This window comes from Hylaeus volcanicus, chromosome 5 (assembly GCF_026283585.1).
Source record: "Hylaeus volcanicus isolate JK05 chromosome 5, UHH_iyHylVolc1.0_haploid, whole genome shotgun sequence".
Classification (NCBI taxonomy): Eukaryota; Metazoa; Arthropoda; class Insecta; order Hymenoptera; family Colletidae; genus Hylaeus; species Hylaeus volcanicus.
Window position 1 is genome coordinate 4,702,240 of NC_071980.1, and position 23,756 is coordinate 4,725,995.

Sequence of the window (23,756 nt, forward strand, 5' to 3'; positions counted from 1 at the left end):
AAATAGTTAATACGTCGTCACTCCTGTAGAGACTCCTGGAGGGAAGCTTCAATTTCTCAAATTGATGGCCACAAAGCTATCGTTTGGCTACCCGTAAATGAAGACCCTTTGGGTTCAATTTTCGAGTAGTGTACACATTCTGTTCAAAGATACCGCCGATAGGTACAGCACAGGCAAGATGTTCTCTAATTATTTAATTAATAATGCGCGCAACGTCCAGGCGAGTTCACCTAGGCAATGGAATTGAAACGAGGTTTACATAGGATTGTCGAGTGGGTCCATCGTCGTCGACAACGACAACGAGCTCTCCATTTCCGTCCGTAGGTAATCGCGATAGGGAACCCGCGCAAGGTATACGGCTTAAAGCGAACACCTTGCCGATAGTTAATTATTGCCGAGCAGAACTGATTTGCAAGTACGTCGTTTATAATCCACTTAAGTTCTAATCGAATCCTGACCGGACCCGCCGACAAGAGACAATCGAATCCTACGATCCGCCGCGGATCGAGCCCTCCCTCTGATCGAATGCACTTACTCGTTCCGTTTACATCTTCCCCTCTTATGAAAACCGACCATCACTTCCGGCGAAGATGATATTCTACTGTACACCGCGAGACAGGATCGTGTAGAACGATGATCAGGGGAATTGAGAACGTTATAAACAGTGGTTGTCGAATGTGTGATTATACTCTGAAAATGTGTTGACTACATTACGAATATACAGAGCGAGTCATTCGAAAGTAGTCACATGAAAATATTTTGTTTTGAACAGGGGCATACTATGATAAGCAGAAAAATTGTCTCGAGAGTGTAGTTTTAAAATGAGAATAATTTTATTCGCGTGAAAACTAATTTTATTTAAAATACAAAAATCCAAATGAAATCGAACCGTACCAAGAAATACACATTTACGGCATAATTACTATAACACGCTGTATGGCTCGAACTAGAACTTTGATCTTTGGTCTGTGACAAACTGACTCATATAATATGTCGTGCTGGACATCCAATCCATCTCGATTTTCTGTTTAAATGGCTGCGAGCGTTGGAAATCAAAATTCCCACGTATATGTTCCACCAAACGGGATTAAAACTAAAATATAGGGAGAAAAATTTTTTTTGCACGAACGCATCGTTTTGTGGGACAGTTTGAGAATACGTTTAGTACACACGAGTGCTGTTTGAAAATGCGAACGTCCGTACGGTAGACTGACTCAGCGAACGAAATCTGGTGATACTAAATCATCGGGCGCAAAGGTGAATTATTGTTCCACGAACCTGGACTTAATTTACAAGCGGCAAAGTTGCACACGTTTCCCCGATATGTGTATAATTCCTGCAAGAATGAAATTCAAACGCACGAAACGGCTCGCAATTAGTGCCTTATTATGAATTGATATCCGACCCGGCTACGATGCATTTATCTCCGTTCCTCGTTTCACCCTGGCGTGTACCCCCGTTTCCGTTTGTCGACTGCAAGCAATCGGATATAAGTATGCTCGTCCTATACACTTGTTAACGTTTCCCCAGTTCGTGTATCTGGATTCATTTCGCTTAAGTAATATTTTTTCCTCCCCCTCCCCACTCACTCTCCGTTTCCTTTTTTTTTGTTTTTCTTCATCTGTGCAACTGGAAACGAGACTGCGCGCAAATATATGGAGAAACGCGATTTAACTCTGTTTGCTTGGTTGTTTCTATAATTGCGTTACGCATATTACGTTCGTCGGAATATATTCTAAATTTACATTCCAAAAGTAATCCGATAGTTCGCTCGAGGGAAAGGGAAACAAAAATTGGGGAAACGGAATTGTTAAACCGTGCGGTATTTGTTTAAACGCTTAGTTCGCAGCTATTTTCGTATCGCGGCTGAGAGATACGGATGGGCGAGAAAATTTCTTTTCGATTATTCGAAAAGAACTCGACCATTGAATATCGGGGAAGGAATATACATTTATTTGTATAGCAATGTGGGTTTCTTTTTAGACGGAATAGAACTGGCAGGGAACTGGCTTTTGTAAGGAGGAAGGGTTTTGAATTTTGTATTACCACATAGGAGTATTAGGTAGGGGATACAATTAAATAAAGACTGGTAATTAAGGGTCAATTCTTCACAAAACAAATTTCGACATGAAATTAATGTAATATAGGAATCTCAAATTTGAATACACAGCTCTACGCAGCGTGCGTCGAGTAACATATTTTTGAACAGGTCGTCCATGCACACCGCAACATTTATTGCAACAAAGTGCAACATACTATCTTTTCATTCCCACCCCCTCGTAATGTAAATATTGCAACTATTGTATTGTCACGTTCACGGTCCTTTCATCCGTATTCATGTTGAAACTGCATTCGCACCGACATTGCACCCATTACCATACACAGGACAATTCCGAATGAATTTCACTTGTCGTTTTGTTCCTTGCGATTAAAAAGCTAATTACACTCCGCACTCTGGGCGTATTTTTTCAGTTCGAGTTTAATTGTTACTAACTGCCTTTGCACGCGCGCGATTGGGTAACGGCGAAAAGAATTTACCGGTCGGCGCGACACGTTACGCTGAAATTATCCATTTATTAGTTATCGTTTCATACGATTTGGATTTGCATCGTTAATACAAACGAGGAATATCATTATTGAACTTTATTAAATGGAGGTATTTGCGGCTGCTGTTTCACGATAACGTATTGAATGGCGCGAAACCTTTACGATTCAATTCTGGACACCCTCGGGGTGTCTCTTTTCAATACTGGACTTCAATTAAACATTGGTTCTTTATTACATGTTGTTTCATTAACAGAGAAACGTGAAATGTTCTTTAGGTTTTTTTTTATTTTTATGATGTTACTTTAATAATAGCTTGTTCTCTTTTCTTTTTCTACCAGTTTTTAACTTACTCGATATAAAAAGCTATTGTAACGTAAACTGTGTCTATAATTAGGAAAAATTCACTTGAATATATTTCCCCTGCCATAATACGTACCACAAGTGTCACGTTATACTTAAAATAAATCACCTGCGAGACCAAACATGCCGATCGTAGCGTTTGAATAAATATTCCATTGTCATGGAATATTCATTCTAATTATAAAATGAATTTTAACGATTGCAATGGTAATACATATGTAATAGTACCAATTATCAAATAACGAGAACACACTTTTATGGCTTGGACAGCGAACGAACAATTCACGGAATGCATAATACATGAACGATGCAATTTGAAACGCTTTAAATAATTTTCCAGTTCACCGTGAAGTCAGCATCACGGTTATATGTAAATACTAAATTGTAAATGGGAAAGCGTAGCAAAATTGACGGTGATACCGTTAACAGAGAGCAGCATGAATTGTTAATCGATACTATTATCACGGATAATATTATGTTATTGTTACATATATTAACGCATCGCTGAATGTGTATAAAATTAGATAACCAGCTGTGTCGACCAAGTCAACCACAAACTGTTTCGAAGACTCGCATACAACCAGAGACGAGCGGAATGTTATTCGAATAATAATTAACGAATAAAATGGTGAATGAATTAGGTCAATATTATCATCGTACATTACTTCTTGTCGATAAATATCAATTATTATTATTTAATTCAACTCCGAAAATCAAACAAATTGCAATTATTAAATTCAAATCAATTATAATTATTCAAATTGACGTATGAAAAACATTCGCCATCGAGAAGATTAAAGTTCGCTATTCGACCAGCTATTAAACAATTGAATAAAATGATTCGCGTGGCGCTGTTTTGTTGGCCATTCAATCGTGGCAACGACGAAGAGGAAAAGTATCCACGCGGTATTTACTCCGCGCAAACATTACAATTGAACGATACGTTGCCAATCGTTCCCTTTTTTTTCGCGTGACACGGTATAAGGATAAAAAGTTGCTTTTAACGCGGTTGAAGGTGATTACGGTTTTTGTCATCGCATAGTGAATGCGTTTGCAATGAAAAGAGCAAAAGGAACGCGTGGTTCCTCTGTGGGAAGAATTATTAAAACCCTTGCGGCGCGGTAGCGTCAACGGTACTGTGCGAACGCATACAGATGCAACCGAGTGTACGTATATGCCGCTTGAGATTTGAAGGGCCTACGAAGACGTGGATTCATAATCAAGCTTCATGCGGAGGTATTATCACGGCTAATTCTCAAACTGAGCCAAGTGACACTTACCACCAATTTATCAACAGTTTTATGTTAAGGGGGTATTCTTGTCTAGAACGTCAATTTTCAGCCATTTTTTTTGTACTTTTTTCTTTTAAATCCTGTTAAATCCTAATTATCAAACCAGGTGATACAAACATGTCCATTATTCTTTTTCCTATGATTGACTACTCTCATACATTTCCTTGGTTAAATATTGAATTATTAGAGTAGGCTCAACTCGGCTTTAAACCATGGCATGTATCAGCTTCAAATTTTGTATCCGGCGTTGTCTTACGGATAACCACAACGCTAGTGTCCATTAACTTTCGTCAATTATGAATGACCGTGCAAGAAATTTCTAAAGTACTCGGTTTCGTTAAAATACATAGTCGCGTTCGATGAAAGGTCGTACTACACGCGTGGTGTGTTCCATAAATATTCCCGTTAATACCTCATTGGGCGAAGTTTCTCGTTAAAGCAAGGAGAAGAATATTAAGTACCTTGAATAATTCGTGTCAGTGTACCTTGAATTGTCGTCGTCAAACATATTGTATTTAAACGTTTCCGATTTAAATTCGTTGATTTCGTTGGTACGTTGCAGTAAAGTACGTGTTATATGCTCCACATTATAAAGAACACGTTTGAACTGCAAGAAGAGCATAATAATAACAGTAATAATCTCTATTACGCGCAATAAAAGAAATGTGTTCAGAATGGTGTAAAAGCAAGTATCAGCTTGACTGCTACTAAACCTATCCTCTAATGGGTGTAGTGTACCATCATGCGTGAATCATAAAGTATAACCTGTTATTTACAGGCACTTCTTCTAACTGCTTTGGAAGAATGTTTGGTAAAAACTCGTGATAAACAGTTTCAGTTAGACAAGCTGGAGAAGAATAAGGCTCCGGTAGACCCTCTCATGCAGCACCTGCGTTAAAATTAACAAAGAACTGTCGTTAATAACCAGACTATGAGGTATCATACGTTTTCAGCTTGTGCGGATGCGCTTTGCATTTTTTGTAAATCGAGGGTCCGTTGAATAAAATGGAACCTGGTAATGCCGGATTCACGGCGCGGTCTCTCGAAAACCACTCAGAAAATATTCGCCGTGAAAAATAATCAGTTTGTTTTAAGTCCTTGCGCTCTCTGCGGATGATAAGGATAAAGCAGCTGCCTATCCGAGGTACCTTGTACATAGTGGCCAGCGAAATTTTGCTACGGCGCGACGGCGTTGATATTTTTCTAGTACTTTCGTTGCGACTGGCAGCAATTTTCTTGAGGAGGATAAGCGAGTCTAAACATTTTCAAAATAAGCGTGTCAAAGTTTGATATTCCGATAGCTATCAGCCTTCGGTGCATATGGAGGTCTGAATTATCGAAGAATTCCAAAAAACCACGGAAACAGTTTCGTTGAACATTTTTATACGCACCGGTGAAAAGATTGTTCGAAATGTGAAAAGAAATAGATTTTCTTCAAATATTCATAGGCAATTCGTAGCACACGAGTACGCCGAAAATATTCGAATAGCGAATAATTCGAGCAGTCCCCAGCCCTAATTCGTAAGTCAAATGTACGGAGTGCTCCGAGGCATCAATCGATAGAAGAAACTGTTCAACATCCTCGAACGCCACGACGCGGAAAACGTTGTTGAAGCGGGGAACGTTATACATTAAATATATATTCGTTCAACGTTTCAGCATACATTTATTTAGACGTTTCATCAATTTCAGAACATCGTTAGATTGACGCGAAACGGTGGCTACCCCTATACCACGCCGATAACAAGATTGTTTGTAAATATTGGATCGGGTAAAGACGTAATCGCATCGCGTACCGAAGCAAAAAGACGAGGATCGAGTGTTTCTTTCAATTTTCTATAACTGAGAAAATATGATAGGTACGATCCTTTTCATTCGTTTTATTCTTCTGCCACAGGTCATCCCCTTTACGATGCTAAGGCGAAATATGCCACACTCTGTACGTATACAAGACATACATATATAATAATTTTTTTCGTAATCACAGTATTTGGCTGTCTGTATCGAGCAAGTCTCCCCCCGAAAACTTTTTTGAATCATCGAAGATGACGAAGATATTTCAGATGGTCGAGTTAGGTGAACCACCCTGTATAAGAAGGCAGCACCGAACACCTCGAAAGACCGCGGGATTTCCCGTCCCTGGATCAAGGAATTCGGAATACCTCGATGAAGGCAATTCAAGGTCAATTACCTTCTCTGACTGGCTCGTGCAACGTATCGCGGTCTTCTAAGCTTACTAACGAGGGCAGGGATCGTACCTCGTAATTTTGGAACAATCACTTCCATCATTCGAAATTCCGCCTCCCGTATTCTCATAATGTCATCTGAGAAACGCTCCGGATCCACCGTATTCGTCGTCTTTCCCGTGCTCGTCGCGTACTAGGTCGTGATCTCCTCGATGCGTGGAATAGTCGCAACGAAACTCGTTATCTCGTGTCTGGAAACGGAACGGGCCATCCAACTGCAACCCCGATGAGAAAAGGGGAGAGTTTGAGCAATGACGCGGCAAACATGATTGTTCCATAGAGAAGTGCGGATTAGATTCCAATTTGGGCGAATGTATCGAGTAATCATCGAGTAACTAGAAATGTTGAAAATCGGATTTTTGACCTGCTCGTTGTCGTTTTTTTTAACGCAGTTTCATGGATAGTCATATAGTCACCTTTTCGAGAAATGCCTTTTCACTCCACTACCTTACTGACCTACGGATTTATGCTACCTCTTCCAACGTTCATACTCGTTTACATTTGAGTTACAACTATCGGTAAAAATACACCGCTGGCAACAGTTGGGGATCAGGACGTTAAACAATACGCGGCGAACAATCGATCGGGTGATCGACTTTGATTAGTATCTAGGGCGTTCGCTAGAGACGCAGTCAATCAGGCGCTCGATCTCATTTGCGTCGCAGTTCATTGTTGCGATGTGCAGAGCTGTTTCCAGCAGTATTTTTTACAGAGAGTTTGATTTCAACGCGAATATTGGTCTAGTTTGTGCTTACAGTGATGTAGATACGTAATGCAGCGACAGGGGATGATTGAAAAGAGTGACAGAGACTCATTATTTGAAAGAAATCCATACAAGTTCAAAACACTTTCTTCCTTATTATTTATCGATGATTCCTATATCAATTTATTAGCGATAATCGTATATTTTTAATCAACATTCAGAAATTCGAGTTTTTGGAACCAAAAAATTCGGCTGTTTATCACTACCACTCCAGACCTAACAAAGGAATGACGTATGTATATAAAATATGTGCACGAGTGTTGCCATAACAGACGAAATATTTTACTTGTTTGCAGCTTTCCGTATTCGTGATTTGTCCCTTTCAATACGTGTCCCTTTCATGCCACCTCTCCCCTATATCGTAAATTTAAAAAGAAAGGAGAAGAAATTTCTTTTCTTCTTGCTTGCGTATTTTCATGCTTCTCTCCCTAGATGGATGTTCTTTCCTACGTTTACCGAAGAGCTTTCAAACATTTAAGGTTTGAAACGTTTAAATTATAGCTACTTTTGAACTAATATTTATTCAGATGAATATCCCGTTTTTGCAAATTGTTAATTTAAGAGGGGATAATTAAAACACGTGCAAAACTTAGAAGTCACCCTCCTTTCTAATCCCCCTACAATCTCATCAACACGCAATTCCGCAGGGTAACAATCTAGGTTCGATTGAATGAATTTTAACCATCCATAACGCGTAAAATAGTAAGTGTTCCAACTTTTTAACACTTTCGCTCGTAATTACAATTATATGGCAAATCTGAAAAGGAGAAATAAAAAGGAATTTTTCCCCTCTTTTTCTTGCTCGAGTATTTTCATGCTCCTTTCCGCCTTCCCTTTCTTTTTCCTTAGATTGATGGTCTTTCCGTTTACTGAAGAGGATCGAAAGCGATGAACGATTAAAATATAGTTACGTTTCAACTGATTCCTGTTGAAGGCAATTCTTATTTCATTTATTTACTGCAAGAGGAACAAACTACTTTATCAATGAAATTAATTCTTGACTACAATACCTTTCTCTAAAAATTGTGGTAAATCCATAGTCGATAGTTGAGTGATGTCAACAGGAAATTTAAAGTACAGGAATGAAATTGACCGGTATGGTGGTTTCGGTATTGAATCCTTCAGGAGAGGTAAACTCGCCAACATTTTCCTGTCGTTGAAATCCCAAATTGTATCTGCAGCGGTCACCTTCCAAACCGAGGCCAGGAACCTGCGCGAAGCCATCTTCTTTCTGGTAATTACCCAAGCCGGTAAACACCCGATCGCTCGATTATACAACCGGGTAATCCCCGCGCCAGGACGAAAGCGCAACCCAACGGAGGGTCGAAAGGTGTCTCCTTGTGCGTGCATCTTCGTAAGCGACGCGATGAAAATTAAACGGCATCATAGGCACGCCGTGTCAGCGATCCACGGTACGTCCCGGAAGTTGGTTCAACGAAACTCGTTACCTGGTACCAGAGACATCCCAGAGGCAGGTAACAGGGATGCGGCGAGCCGGTCGAGCGGAGCAGCTGTAACGAAGAAAGAAACAGGAACTCAAACAGCATGAGCTCGAAGGGAAACGGGGGCCAGCGAGAAGCCTTCCACCTACGGAGCTTTTCCAAGAAGGAGAAAGATGTGATCACCAGGAGGTGGGGGCTGGAAGGAGGAGAAAAGGTGGAGGTGGAGACGGCGGTGAGTCGAGGCATAGACATCCACTGACAGAGAAAGGAACGAAGAAAGAAAAGTGGGATGGAGAGCGAGGAGGAAGGGAAGCACAGAAGAAGACAACCAGCTTCAACGATAGAGAGAAAGAGCCACGGCGAAAGGGGGTAGTTGACGCGATGGTTTGGGGACGGTGGAGGTGGAGGTGGAGGAGGAGGAGGAGAGATTTGTGAAGGTACGAGAAAGCAGCAGAGGTACCAGCAGTGGCAGCAGCAGTGCCCGGGCATCAGGGCACAGTTTGCTAGGCGCAGGCGCCAGCCGGTAGACGGTTCCTGGTGCGGGCTGCAGGCGGCAGAGGGTTGAGAGAAGCGAGGGTGGTGGATGTCGGAGGGTGCCCGTAGGAAGTTTATCGGCGGCGAGTGGCGGTGGGTGGAAGTGGTGCCTTCGGAGGTGGGGTTGTAGGTGGACGGTGGAGGTGGAGGTGAAAGCAGGAGCATACTCCGTACACCGAGGATTTCCAGGTAGCAGACAGTCTACGGCCCGGGACAGAGGGACCAGGACCAGCCTCGGGAGGGAGAGCTCGTCGTGAACCCTCTTCCTATCGATACGTACGGCAGATACGTATTTCTGTGGTGTCGGTGGCCTTGAAAGTTCACAGCCACGTCGCTTTTTCGCGGGACGTTAACCGAGAGAGACCTGTTCGACGCGATCGTCTTTTTGACATCTATGCGTACTCAGTGATCGGATAGAGACTCCGTTTGTGTGATCGTTTCACGTTACTCGTGCATCGACAAGCGAAGGAGGCCCACAAGCCAATCGACAGAACCCGAAGAGGAACGAGAAGAGGAGATGAACGCAGTCGTTCGGCCGGGGACTGCTCGGAGCACGTGCCTCGCACGCAGAAGGCGCTCCGAGCGGCATCAAGTGCGCTAATCGCAAACCGATTTACGATATACAGAGTCCGACACGAGCAATCGAACCCTGAGCACCCCACCCCCCCCACGAATCGTCGAAAGATTCGTCGTACTGTCACGAGATCTGGCCGACGTCTCACTTATCCCAGTCGATCACCATCGAATGAATCGACGAGCAGGAATGACAGGTCGTGCCGTTCACGCTTCGGGGACGATCTCGATGATCGCTTTGCTGACGTTGATGTTGATGTTGCTGGGAATCGACGGCATGGGGCACGCCAGTGGACACAATCTTGACCGTGCCGCGAACTTTCATCAGGGTAAGTCCGACGACAAACTTGATCCTGAACTATTGGATACTCGTGTGTAGACTGGGGATGTTTGGGCGCTTATGGCAAGTGTAAATTTGGGGAAACGTACGAAGCATGTTTAGACGACGAGCACACGCTTAGAAAACAAGACGTGCTTTCATTTAAATCTCAATTCTTCGCCGAATCTGTAAAAATACGTATTTGCACGAACATCCGCAGTCTACTCATGTGTTTGTGCAGATCAGTGTGGATGTTGATTTTTCATAAATTTCTTTAGAACGGTCAAATGCAACCTTATGCATTTATCACGAGTGAAAATGTAGGAGAATGAGCATGAATGCATAAATATATAAAATAACAACGATAAAATACACATTGCACCGTTCAGAAGATAAGACAATGCCCTAAACGTGTTAGTCCGCCGGCCTTTCGGAGCATATTTTTCTAAGTGCCAGCGGCGTATTCTAAATTCTCAATTCCTTGTCTAAATCTGTAAAATATGAATTTGTTTATGCACATCGCATCGTGGATCGTCGTTCATAATTTTTTTTAGAATTGAACAATGCAATTTTCTGTTACTAAGAGTAACTAATCTAACTTACAACGTATCAGTGAATTACTGACATAGTCGATTTGGTTCTCATGTCAATGTAAATAATCAGCACTCTGAAAGCATGAGATACGATGTCGCAGAAACGAAGTTTTCCGTGACCAGTGCCCGCGCGTTTCGTGAACTCCGCAACGTTTTCGCGTCGAGGAGCTAATGAAACGCTGTCCGTGTTCGTCATTAGTTTAATCAGCTTTGTTAATACCAGACTACGGATGTTTATGCAAATTTATGTTTTTACATGCACAGATGAAGAACGGTAAATTAAAGTATGCTTTTCTTCTACACGTTGTAACGTGTACTTTATCTTTTGATATATTTATGCAAAGAGTATCATTTTAAGCGTGCTTCCAGTTTTATTGTTACCCAATCTTCGAGTAAATGGTAATTTTGAAGTGTTCATAATAATTTGATCGCCCACTTTAGTGTCTTATATCACTAAACAGAACAGGAGAAAAATATTAGTATCTTTTGAAACGTTTTCCTATATTTTCAGGGTACAGATATATTTTGAGGCACGCGAGTAACTAAGGGTTGAATATGCCACAGGTCTAGTATACTCACGAAGGTAATAGACTCAAGCTGCGAATGTTTATACAAACCCGTATTTCTATAAAAATAGATAAAGAAATGATATTGAAATAAAAGTATCTCTTATATTCTAAACAGTGTAACATTTTATATCGCCCAAGTTTGTTCAACAATACGAGCAATCTTCTCAACTGTAGTTCATAACGATGGCAGATACAAGGAGAAGGATGTAATCGTATCTGGACCATTACCGTAAGCTACAGTCGCGCATTGCTCCTATTGCCAAACAAACTTGAACAACTCGCACACCTAATGGCCGCATAATTACTCATTACTCGGTCCAACCAAAACACTATTGTGTTCCACATGACTTAGACATCCCTCTGTTCAGCAGTCCCCATTGCTCGGATATGGATTGATCGATGTGGATCGACGATTCATCGGCAGATAATAACGCAGGATTATAGGAACCGTAATTGATCACCACCTGAGTGGCGTAGAAACATTCGTGCCGGGTTTGAGTTCGATTGACACACATTAATAGCGTAATAAAACCGTGCAAAAGCGAATACACGCGATGATAATAGTAGGCGCTATAAATAAAAGTCTCTGTCATCGCGTATATAATCGAACAGGCAACGGAGGACGTGTGGAATACATTTTATTTTTATTTTATTCAACGCCCCAGACTTAGGTAAATAAACTCAGCATTGGCTGTTTTAAGAATGGTCTCATTTGTTTAGCCGTTAGAGTTTTTCTCTGGGCGAAGAGAAGCCTTCTAGTTTCGAAATTCTGTTTGTGATATAACCAATACAACGCGTGATACTAATAGACGTGACCAGAAAGCCCTTAGAAAGTAAATGTCCAAAAAAAAAAAAAAAATACAGCAAAGATACTTTGAACCTCCATAAACCTAGTGTTAACTACCTGAATAAGTTTCTTGAGTAAGAACTCGAATAAGAGTACTTCCTAAGTTGCTGCTTAGCAAACTCCAGCACCAGATGTCCCAAAGTCTGATCTCCTCCTTTCCTTAGCCAAATATCGAGGTCTGCAGCGTAGGTTTGCGTTGTCACAGATTCTTCCACGGATAAATAAACGCTACCACTAGGTACCGTAAGATCCGTTTTTTCTTTTTCTTAGCCATTAGGCTCCCTAACGGCAGCCTACATAGGTACACGTTCAGATAAATAAACTCAGACGCTACGTATTCCAGAATCGATCCCCACATACTCGGAACCATTAGGCTTTGTAACGTAGGTCCACGTTGGAATAAGTACTTGGCCAGATAAATAAATACCGGCGCTAGGTGTACGAGGTTCAATCGCCGCTCGCGAAACATCGTAACGTGTAAGGTCCACGTCGGTGGAGGTTCTTACTCGGATGAATAAACATCGACGCGACCCCGGAAAGGGTCTTGTGGTAGGTGCTGATATCTACGACATCCTGACCCTCATTGTGGTCTTAAGACGAAACTCTCAGGGTGTTTTTCACGGGGGACACCATCAACGAGAAATTCTCCCGTTTCGTTGTAACGGGCCATTTTTGTTTTCAGTGCAAAAGTCACGGCACCGTGTGACCGGCGCACAGGGCGACTATGGGTCGCGTACGATAACACGCATCGACAGCTAAAAAACGTGAAAACGGATTTTTGACATACCATCCGTGAATGTCTATCCCCGCTAAACCAGTGCGACAACGTTTCAATGGCGCGTGGTGTGAACCAGCGCTAAAAATTTCTGTTTACAGTTGATGGTTTGCACTTGCCTCGCGATGGACAACCCCCTTCTCCCACGGCCGACAAAATATCAAACCACAACCGTTGTTGCGTAACCTATTACGTGCCGTGTTCGCCAAACGTACACGATTCGTGCTCGAAGAGCGTATGGACCGGGAGCGTGTTGCGTTCCGAAAAATTATTATAATATTCGTGTTGCAGGGCAGGACGAGGGTTAATAAGAGGCAGACGTTGATAAGAGAAAAGAGATGTTGGTTTTCGAATAGTATCAGTCGAATAAAAAAATGTTCGAATACTATTTGATTCCTCAAATATTTAAATACCACTCAAATCTTCGAATACGGTTCGAATTGTATCCATCGAACGGTTCTAACACTCCAGTGCAAGCAACTCGTACAATTAGTCGGGCGTCCTTAATCTCGAACCAGTTACGTAGAACGTAATGATTACCGTAAACAGATGTCGGCGACGAGCGAACGAATGAGCCACGTTGAATTCCGTGAGCGGGAAAAACGGCGGGGATCGCCGTTAATTAAGAGCAAATTGCGAGCGGCTGGTGGGAGGGGGTGGAAGAAAAAGCGCGCGGGAAAATTGCGAACGGGAAGTGTCATGATCCACGGGCACGTAAACTGTCGCAGCTTAACGAACGATCCGATCTCGTGCCCCTTAATACGTAAGGTCAACCTACGGCGAAAAAAGGACCCAAAATGTACTCCCTCGGAGCGATCGTTCAACCCCTCATCGTTTCAAGCCCCGCGGGCGAAAAGTCATTTCATACCCAAGCGCACTTTTTTATCCTAGCAGCGAAAACGTGGCCATGTGCTCTGGCTGCTTACCGTATTTTCGCAGAGTTTAGCTCCCCGCCCCCCTGCGAAACATCTTTTTGTCTGCGCTTCTTTTCTTCTTTGCTCATCTCCATCTCCCACTCCCAACGCCCTCTTCCTTCCTGTTTCGAGACGTGTAAACCCCGGGCGCGATTTACATCGCCCTCTTGTATTCCTGTCGGCTGCACGCGGTTTAACGTTTCCGCGTGCGACGAAATAGACGACACAGCGCGGCGGTGGCTGCAGCCTTTCGCATACCCGGGGACATTCCAATTCATAACTAAGCGACTCTTTGTTCCGTTTGTCTTTTTAGTTTGTCGCCGGAGTGATTAGTCCGGAACACCGTGTAACCTTGGCGACAGCTTTCAGAGTCTCTTTCAAAGTCTGGAGACATTGCTCCTTCATTCACAGCTGTGACCCTTCCATTGTCCTCGGCTGCCTCCAAGAGCCGATCCTGTCTTTACGCTAATAGATCGTTTTCATCTATAATTTCGTTCGGGCGGACGCTCATCGACCTCGAATCCGTGGTTTCACGAGGTCTTAACTCGGGGCCACTTAAAAATTATTCGATCGTTTTAACCCTGTATACAAGGTGCGTCACAAATCTGTCCACATGATTTCTCAGGAAGTTTTGATAATACGATAAAAAATATTTCGAACCAAAGTTAATCAATTTGATCGTCGAGAAATTGGAACTTGAAAAATAGCAAAAACAATTGCTTGGTAATAGAGGACTATCTATCTACAGTAAAGTAATATTTCAAAGTATTTATAAAACGGCCTTGTTTATCTACGAACCGTATCAAAAAGCTTGATTATACTAGATAAACATCGCAATGAGTTCCATTAGTTTTTGTACGCAAACATTTAAAGAAGTTGCGCTACTCGACTACTTTTCTACAGAGAAAAATGTTCGAAGCGAACTTAATGTCTCTCCGATTTTACAAATATTATTAATTGCTGGCTGAGAGTAATACCTCGATAGGCAATGATAAATGTTTTTCTTCCAACGAATCTTTCTACAACGAATTGACTATAGTATAAAGGGACGAAACATTTTTACAAACCATAACGTTTTCAAACTTTATTTCTATTTATCTTATTTTATGTTATTCCAACTGACAAATTTCAATATTTCAATGAAAAATATTACACGATATAAAAGTTGTATATATTTCACTTTTTATAAATATAAAGTATGGTAGCTGTACCACAAGGATATAAATATTTTTGAAACTCCAGAGAAAGCTTCTATTTCTTCTATAGTATACATCTTTTTTGGCCGAAACTGACGGAACCGTTCAAAGGTTACAAATTATTTTGAAAATTTGAAACTTATTTTTTTTTAGTTAGCCTTACAGGAACTGTTTCTATTCACCCCGTGTCACAGTACAGAAACTGCAAAGGTATTCCGAGCACCTCGATCCTCGCACGACTTCGCGCCTCGAATTTCCTTCGATAACTGAAGTCCCCGCTGTATTCTAAATTAGACCCAACCGCGACAATGTTAATCACAAATACCTGGTCCAGCCACGTGTTGCTTTCTTCATCAAAACGACCGTCCAGAATATTTTCAAGCCGGCGAATTCCCAAATCGCATGCAAAACTGAAACACGACGCGGTTCGTTCCACGTACACAAACACATTTCTCTTTTCACTGGGCCAACGTGTACACGCGCAGTCGTGGGGCGCATGTAATATGTATTTTTTCTCTGCTCGTCGCTGGCACGGGGGAGGCAGAGTCACTTCCTCCATCGCGCTTTTCTAAAACGTGTGTAACTTACGCTGGGGAACAAGTTGTACGGTAAGACAGCGGTTTATCTTGCCGCATTACAGAAGTCACTCGGTGAGGTGGCGTTAGGTATGTGCAGGATTGAAAGGGGTGAGGTGGAAATGGTGGAGGAACCACCGGAGAAGGGGTAGAGGCGGAAAAAGGGGGCGAGCGCGCGACGCCACCGCGGGAAATCGCATGCAGCGCGACCTACTTCGAGGAACAGCCGGAATTCGGGATTCGTTATTAAGAAAACTTCGACGCTGCCCGCTGGTATGAATTTCTGAGTCCCCGCCGGTAGCTTGAGAATGTGTAAACGGAGGGGAAAGGATGAGGGGTGGGTTGGTCGTGGTTGTCAAATTTATATGTGTCGCCCAGCCCGACTTCGACCGTGTTTTTTTTTTTTTTTTTTTTTTTTTTATATATGTGTGGAAAAATCGGAATTCGTGCCACCCTGCGGGGGTGGATTAGGATTCAGGCGATAGAAGTTTATACACTGCGATATGGCGTGGCTGTAGTGATCGTTCATATTTTTGTAATGCTTCGGAAACCCATTTTTGGATTTGATATGCGATGAAATGGATTGCGAAAAACAATAGGTGGAAGATAAAAATTGAAAGGCTTCGGGTTTAAAATAAATCGTGTGCAACGCTTTCTGTATGAGTTGGACGGTTGTTTTGAATTTCTGAGTAATTCGAACGGTGTAAAAAGTGGAATTTAGGATTCGTTATGAAGAAAACTTCAGTGCTCTGCTGGCGGTATGAATTAGCCAGGTCTCTAGGGGTAACTTGAAAGTGTATGAACTGGGAGGTGGGTAGCGGAGGTTGTCAAATTTATTTGTGTCGTGCAGCGAGACTCCGCCGCGCCATCGCGAACGTGTCTTTTCTTTTTCGTTGAAAAATCGGAATTTGTGCCTGTCTACGAGAAGAATTAGAAGTTCGACGATCGAAAAGTTTCCTTCGCCGGGAACGCTATCCTTACTGTAGAAAGTTTAATTTGCCAGGATCCATCAGCCTCTTTGAAGTCCTTCCTTACCGTAATAATCAACCGATCAATGGTTGGTACTGGTAACCAATGTCTGGAAGAAGAAAACTTGAAATTGAACGTAGCTCGTGGTAAAAATAAACTTAATAGCTTTCAGCGCAGTACTCCTCGTATAAAATTTTAATGCGTTTCTTCCCAATATGGAATATACAGCTATATGAGTACATGGTTTATTTGCAATTCTTCATATACTTCCTATTAATAGAATTATTGATTCGTTTCAATCTGAATATTTCTGCACATAGTGTGTCGTATATGTTCGTGGAATATTAAATCAAAGCTTCCGAAGGGAGCTGAAAAATATCTGAAACGCGATCTACCTTCTCTCTCTCGTATGCTTCGTTGAAACTAGGGCTGAAAGTATTCTATTACTTATTCTATAGATAATCGAATACTATGAAGTCAGCTGTTTGAATATTCGAATACTGCAAATTTGAATATTTGAGTATTTGAAGAGTACGAATTCGAATGTTTGAGTGTACAAATACTACAAATTCAACTATTTGAGTTTACCACGTGTTAGCTTAACTTGAATACACATGTCTCTGTATACAGTTCTACATGTTCGAAGTAGAAATTTCTATCTGTTCCCAGTTTCCAACATTGTCGGTATCGCGTGCCTCGAATAAGCTTCGTGGTTCTCTAAAACCTATCGCCCAGTATTGTACTCGAAATCCATCGTTGCTCGACTTCTCGATTGGACACACTTTTTTCTTCGTAATATCGACCATTCCGCGAATGAAGATTGACTACTTAATGAGAATCTTGATGAGGAAATTTAATATCGCTCGATATTACGGTTCACCTACATACAAAGGACCCTGTTCGCGGAATTTCATGTTAATGATAACGCGTATTCTATATAATATACTTCGACTGTAATCAGTTTCGCCTTATTAATTTCGCCGAGAAAATTTTCTTGAACTTCCCGACTAACGTTTAAATCCCGCGTGTCAACACAATAAGACGCGGAGCCAGATCTTCGCGTTTCCTACGACGCCGACGTTATTATGTGAAACGAGCGAAGCAGCATCGCTAGATATTTAGATATTTATTCAAAAATCTGTAAATACATTCTTGCATTTTTGTTAATTCTCTCGTATTCGTTAATATCCTTTGAATCGCTTCGTTCCTCGTTAAGCGATATCGCTACAATTCCGACAAATGTCAATTAATTATTTATGCTCGAAAGTTCCATCGCGCTTTGGAGAATAAGGAATATTTCGAACGAGGCTCTCGAAGGCACGAACTTCGCACCTTTGGCAAGGAGAACTCTATTCGTTTTCGAATTTACTCCCGGGCGTTCTAGACAATTCGCATAATTTTCCGTCGGCTGACTTTGTTTCTTCTTTAAAGGAAAGTTCTTAAGCGATGAGTTAAGCTGCACGCAATTTCGAACTTATTCGTTTGACAAGGATGTCTTGTCGTTCGGAATTTTATATATATATATATATTTTTTAATATCTTGGAACTAATAAAGCAACATCGCTGCGGACTCCTCTTAAAAATTTTATACCGCCCTTTGAGCACGGGAACGAAAGATAGGAGAGAAGAAATATCTTATATTGCACGCTGTTGCCAATTCTGTGTTTCATCAAGCCCAAGATTCACGTGTTCCTTTTCCACAATTTTTCCTTTTTTACTTCCCGCATTTGCATTATTAAGATCGCCTGCGTGTATATACGTTTCTCTAGCGATGATAAAAAAAGTGAACCTACAGGAACAAAGTGCCAGGTAAAAGATTGACTAGCACATTTCTTTAAAAAATAGATGGTTTAATACTGGTAACGAATATTTAAAAAAATGCTTAAAATTCGTCAATTATCAAAGGAAGAACCAGAGGTTCGATGGAAAGCGAAATTTTCAATGAATTAAAATTTTATATTTACATTTACGTTTTGTTATTTTATTGCAGCTTCAATTATTGATCACCATCATGAATGTTGTCGTACCTGCAATATATGTATTTATATTTCATATTTTGGTTCATTTTGATTCCGCGATGCTAATTGAATGTTCAGGTCAATTCATTGAAATTTACGTCTCTGAAAACGATATTTCAGATATTATTTTACTTAATCGGATTTCGATTACATTTCGCAAGCGTGTAGAAATTGTGCGTCTCCTTTTGGACGAATAAATTTATTTGAGAAATAACGTAATTAATTAATTAACGTAATTAAAAATAAAATAAAATTTAGATTCGATTCGAGGTTAGAAGCAGATAATATTCGATAATTGATCGTGATAATCAATCGAGATTTCGTAAAAGAATTAATCTCGGTTAGAACGTTCGATAGAAAGCAATCAAATTATAACGTATAAAATTTTGAAACAAGGTTTCCGGTCACGTACCGGCCCCGATCACGTTCTAACATCAAAATATAGATTGCCGAATAAAGTGATTGACTGGTTAGACAGTTATTGCGTTAACACGTGCCCGTTCAACCTCCGCGTATCTAGAATAATACACTTCTACGTAAGGGAACGCGCGTGCAAATAGACCCAGACAAATTACTCCGAAAGCGAACACGTGATATTTAATTATCTCCATGTGTGAAATTTAGCAACCCTGATTTCTCTCGTTTTTTTATTTTACTTTTTTTTTTTTTGGTTCAATTGGAGATGCACGTTTCGTTCGCGAAAGCCTGATTTCTCTCGGATAAAAGTCACTCGAGACGAACAATTCCATCGAGCCAAATCGGTTAATTGAAACTTTGTCGAATAGAATTCATTGATCGAATTTCGTACTCAATCACTTTTCTCGCCGACACCGACGCCGACGGAGCGCATATGTGTCGTCGATGGTCGATATATCAGCCTGATTAGATATTCATTGGGCGATGCAAATTAATTTCAAAGGGACTTTTTGTTTTAAACGTCGTTTTTCGAGCGACTTTTAGGATTTTGCTTGAAGGAATGTAATTTGGAATTTCTTTTTAATTGAATTGGATATTTTCATTATCGTAGTATCGTAGCTGATAAAAAGACAAATTCGAAAAGTAATTCATATTTAAAGCTATCCAGAATTTATTTAAACAAATGTTTCGTGTTTTATCGAGTACTTTTTCCTTCCTGTCTTAATTTAAATGACAACCGTGCTCCGATATTGAACGCGATTGAGTTGATAGCATTACCGGATAGAGGAATTTTAATAGATATTATCTTTCTTTTTTAAGATTGACCTTATTAAGCCTCGTTAACTTTTACGAGCTGTCTAGATATTTTGGGAAAAATCCAATTTTCCGCTGTCTAATTTATGAAAGTAAGTATGGGTCTCTTGATCCAGTTCATCCCGTTGGTGCCTCTGCCAAGAATTATGCGAATAATTTGAATTTCTTCTTTGGTCAACAGTACGTTGCATACTCTATTATCTTGTGCTAATAGGATTACTCGATTACATCTGTATCTACTTAATATCCTACGTATCATTCAAAATCGTGACACCCTCTCGCCATTGCTTTCACGCCCTTCATGTTTGATCGCAGTAACAGAGGGGTAAAGTCGACGAATACCGTCAATTTTGACGAAAATCGTAGCAAAGAATTCTCATAGCTGGCACGAGGTTCAAAATCGGGCGACACCGCGGCGAATCGCAGCGGCAGGAATTGCACGAGCGGTGGTTGTGCATACTTCGCCGAGGCATATGGGATTCCAGATTCCGTTATTAAGAAAACTTGAACGCGAACCGTCCGTGGTATGAATTTCCCGGGTTCCTCGAGGGAAATGGACCATTTGCCAAATTTATTTTCGTCGTTTCAGGCACGCCGTCGCGGACGCCCGCCCCCTAACGCTATCGATCATATACTTTTTTTTTCTACGTCGGTGAAATTGTACGATCGGCAGTGGTAACTGGAACATTCGTCTATGCTCTGGTACGCCGTTGTGTTCAAAGTTGGAAATGATTCATTAGTAATGGTACCGCTGGTACGACCGGTATTGGGAATTCAATGCGTTACCTCCGACAAGTTTTCGATTAAATCGATCGCCGCGAGGTTTCGACTCGGTGTTATTTGAGCCCTACGTTGGCTTTGCTTAAATATCCCTCGAAACTTCCGTGAACGATATACAGTGGGTCCTGGAAGTAACCACAGCACGCCTTTGGGTGCTGACAGGAAACTTGCGTGATACGTTCGTATAATTGAATGTTGTGGGATACCTATTGTCGAATATACAGTGTTTCTTGAGAAGGATTTAGGATTTTGTGTTCCAATCAAAACATAAGTTTGTAGGTAGACACTTACGTGGCATAATTGCATTGTTTTCGAGGAAGTTAATTTCGATCATTCTTACGGCACACTGTGCCATTGAGTCTGGCTGTCTGGCGTGTTTGACCATTGCTCGCTGTTTCTACTTGTTCTGATGTCTCATTAGCATCGAAGCTAGTATACTTACCAATTATAAGATCATACACCACTTTCGAGTAACGAATAAAAGGCGCTATAATTTATATTATAAAATGAAATTATTTAACTTTGAGCGAATCCATGGAATAAGCCCCAATATGGTACTTTTATTCGTCCCACGTTATTCGAATGAAATTTCCCCATCTTTGACAAACAGAATCTGTACATATTTGATACTTCGTCGAGAGCATCGATACATATTTGATACCTCACGACAGTGTCGGTGCATATTTGATACTTCGGGAAAGTTTTAATACCCATTCGAAGCTTCTTCGAAAGTATCATTAAGTTTATATACGCAGTAAAGTAGCAGGTCTTCGGAGTATGTAACACCGTGTTACAATGTTACTTAGTTTTGAGAACCGCGCGATATCATAATTTAGTTGCAAAAGTTTTCCTCTTCGAAAGAATTTCTACATTTACCAATCATTATCAATCAATTTTATTATCCCTTAGCCCCTATACAGCGAGTCCTGAATATTTTTTTTTTCGTACTTCTAAGACCCTTTAAACACCAGCGATAAAATTTCTTGATCAAATATGTTTTGAAGCAAGTTGCAATACGTTCAGAAGGGGTTGCAAAGTGCCAGTGATCTCGAGTTCTAGTTCGTACGGCTGAAAACTTCCACGAGCTTCACATTAAAGGCAGAAATTAACGTCGAATGAGCGAGATTAAATTTTTCCTTCAAGACCATCTTCACAGATTACAAGTGGAGCGAGTAAGAACACCTGCGAGACATTTTTGTAGTTCTTACGCAAAATTTGCATGCACGAGTATGCTACTCGGATTGCGCAAGTGTGCAAAGTTCCACGTGCGCTTCGTTTGGAAAGCAGAACCACGTTTCCCTCCGGCACGTGCTTTCGAAATTTCTCGGACACGTGGGTTTATGATACGTCAATCACTAACTAGGAGCAGTGACTGGAATAATGATACGATTAAGCATCGGAGATTCCAAAGCAATTCGATACCACGGTATTTAGCCATTTGACTTTGAGCATTGGATGATTCAGTGGCGCCAAAAGGACGGTAATCCAAAATCACAAATTTAAAGCTTTTATTGCAAGGACCTCATATGACTCGAATCCTCTCGCGAGATATTTAATCGCTTCATCCTTAAAGGATAAAATAAAATTCGAACCGTGCAGGATTTAATTAAGAAAAAAGAAAAAACGCTAATTTTCTGATAAATTTTCGCAACGTATATTTTCTGCACAAAGTATATTGTTCTTAGCAAGAAATGCGCCTGATGAATCATCGTTATTGTTTTTTTTTAACACTGTCGTATTTTGCGACAGTGCACGCAACCAGAAGCAACGATTATACTTGACGACACGCGCAACGATAAACACGCGAAAAGTATTTCATCGCGATGGAATTCACGGATAATTACGAGCTAGACGAGCGTCTAGTTTTACCCGGATCGATAATGTCAACGTGGATAATGGATAAAATTAAGAACAATTTTCAATATCTTCGATACGATAGAATCGAGAGTTCGTTATTCTCATGGTAAATTATGCGCATTATTTTTCCATTCACATCAAGCTTCATATTTAATTACACGCCTCTATGTAGGACGTGCATCGAATACGTTACTAACGATAGCCGAGCTGCCGTACAATTTTCTCCAACCGAAGTGTAGAGAGACCAAATTTTGTTTAATAGATAGTAGTACGAACTTTGCCTACACTGCTTCTACCGCAAATGCTTATCCCGATACTTGCACGTGTCTCTATACACATATGCACGAGCTTCTCCCATTCCCCTGCAATTATCGGGGTTCTCGACTATTGTATCGGTATCGTCGATTCGACGTGTATTTATATGTACGTGAATAGGTCAAGGTTCGCGAGCATTGGCCCGCGGAATGCTGAGCTTGCAAGTCAGCATTCTCGCGTTATACGACATCCGTGTCAGAAAACTTGAGTCGCTATGTAACTATGTTTCGAAACGAGGAGACTTCTCGTCGCCTCTGTCACTGGTTTCGTCCACATCTTGGGCATTGTTTCAATTTAATCAGTAGCTGTGCGGTTTTCAGCACTGTGATATTTAAATGGACAAAATAACGCTTTCATTATTTAAAAGCGCCACCTCAAAATGGCCCGCGTTGATTGGCCAGTTTTATCGGGTGGTTAATTTGGAACGATCCTGGAATTGGAATGGTATTCCGACCGATATTAATACTATTCTCTTATTCAACCGCTAATGAGTGTAATTCTTGGCATTTCAAATTAATATCTCAATCGATTCACCTCTTTTCATTGGCAAGCATTCCACCTGGTATTCTGGTATTGGTATTTCTGTACTGTTTGGATTTAAGAAGAGACTTTTTATTCGTAACTGCGCGGTCTGTACAAAATATGTACTTCGAATGTTTATACCTTATCGGTATAATTATTATGTGTAACGAACTCTCAGAATACAAAATGGCACTTGTCTCGTCTGTTTCACCAAACGGAGCATCGAGGGCAGGCAATCAAGAACCAGGTTAATAAATTCCAGAAGATAAACACTAGAATTAGAAAAGCGTACAAATGTCCTCCCTCTAGATAAACTGTTAAGACATCTATTTTTATTCCGACATATTGCACCCAGATTTCCCATCGCTGCGGACCAACCGTCAGAATACCAACTTTATCGCAATCAACGTCTGCCACTTCTAACCACCCCTTTTCCCTCCTCTTGTTAGCAGAAGGACGTTTCGTTATAGCGAAGAGACCAAGAGTCGGTCACGATCGCATACATTTTCGTTTCGATGTT

The 23,756-nt window shown here is 41.1% G+C and overlaps 1 protein-coding gene across 1 annotated transcript in view; it reads left to right on the forward strand.

The window, feature by feature from the left end:
• The first annotated feature begins 9,221 nt into the window (after nucleotides 1-9,221).
• LOC128877270 (lachesin-like) overlaps nucleotides 9,222-23,756 on the forward strand; it is a 72,583-nt gene continuing 58,048 nt past the window's right edge. Inside the window, exon 1 of the mRNA XM_054124432.1 lies at nucleotides 9,222-10,086. Coding sequence (XP_053980407.1) covers nucleotides 9,930-10,086 — 157 coding nt within the window. The 5' untranslated portion in view covers nucleotides 9,222-9,929. The remainder of the gene's footprint in view (nucleotides 10,087-23,756) is intronic.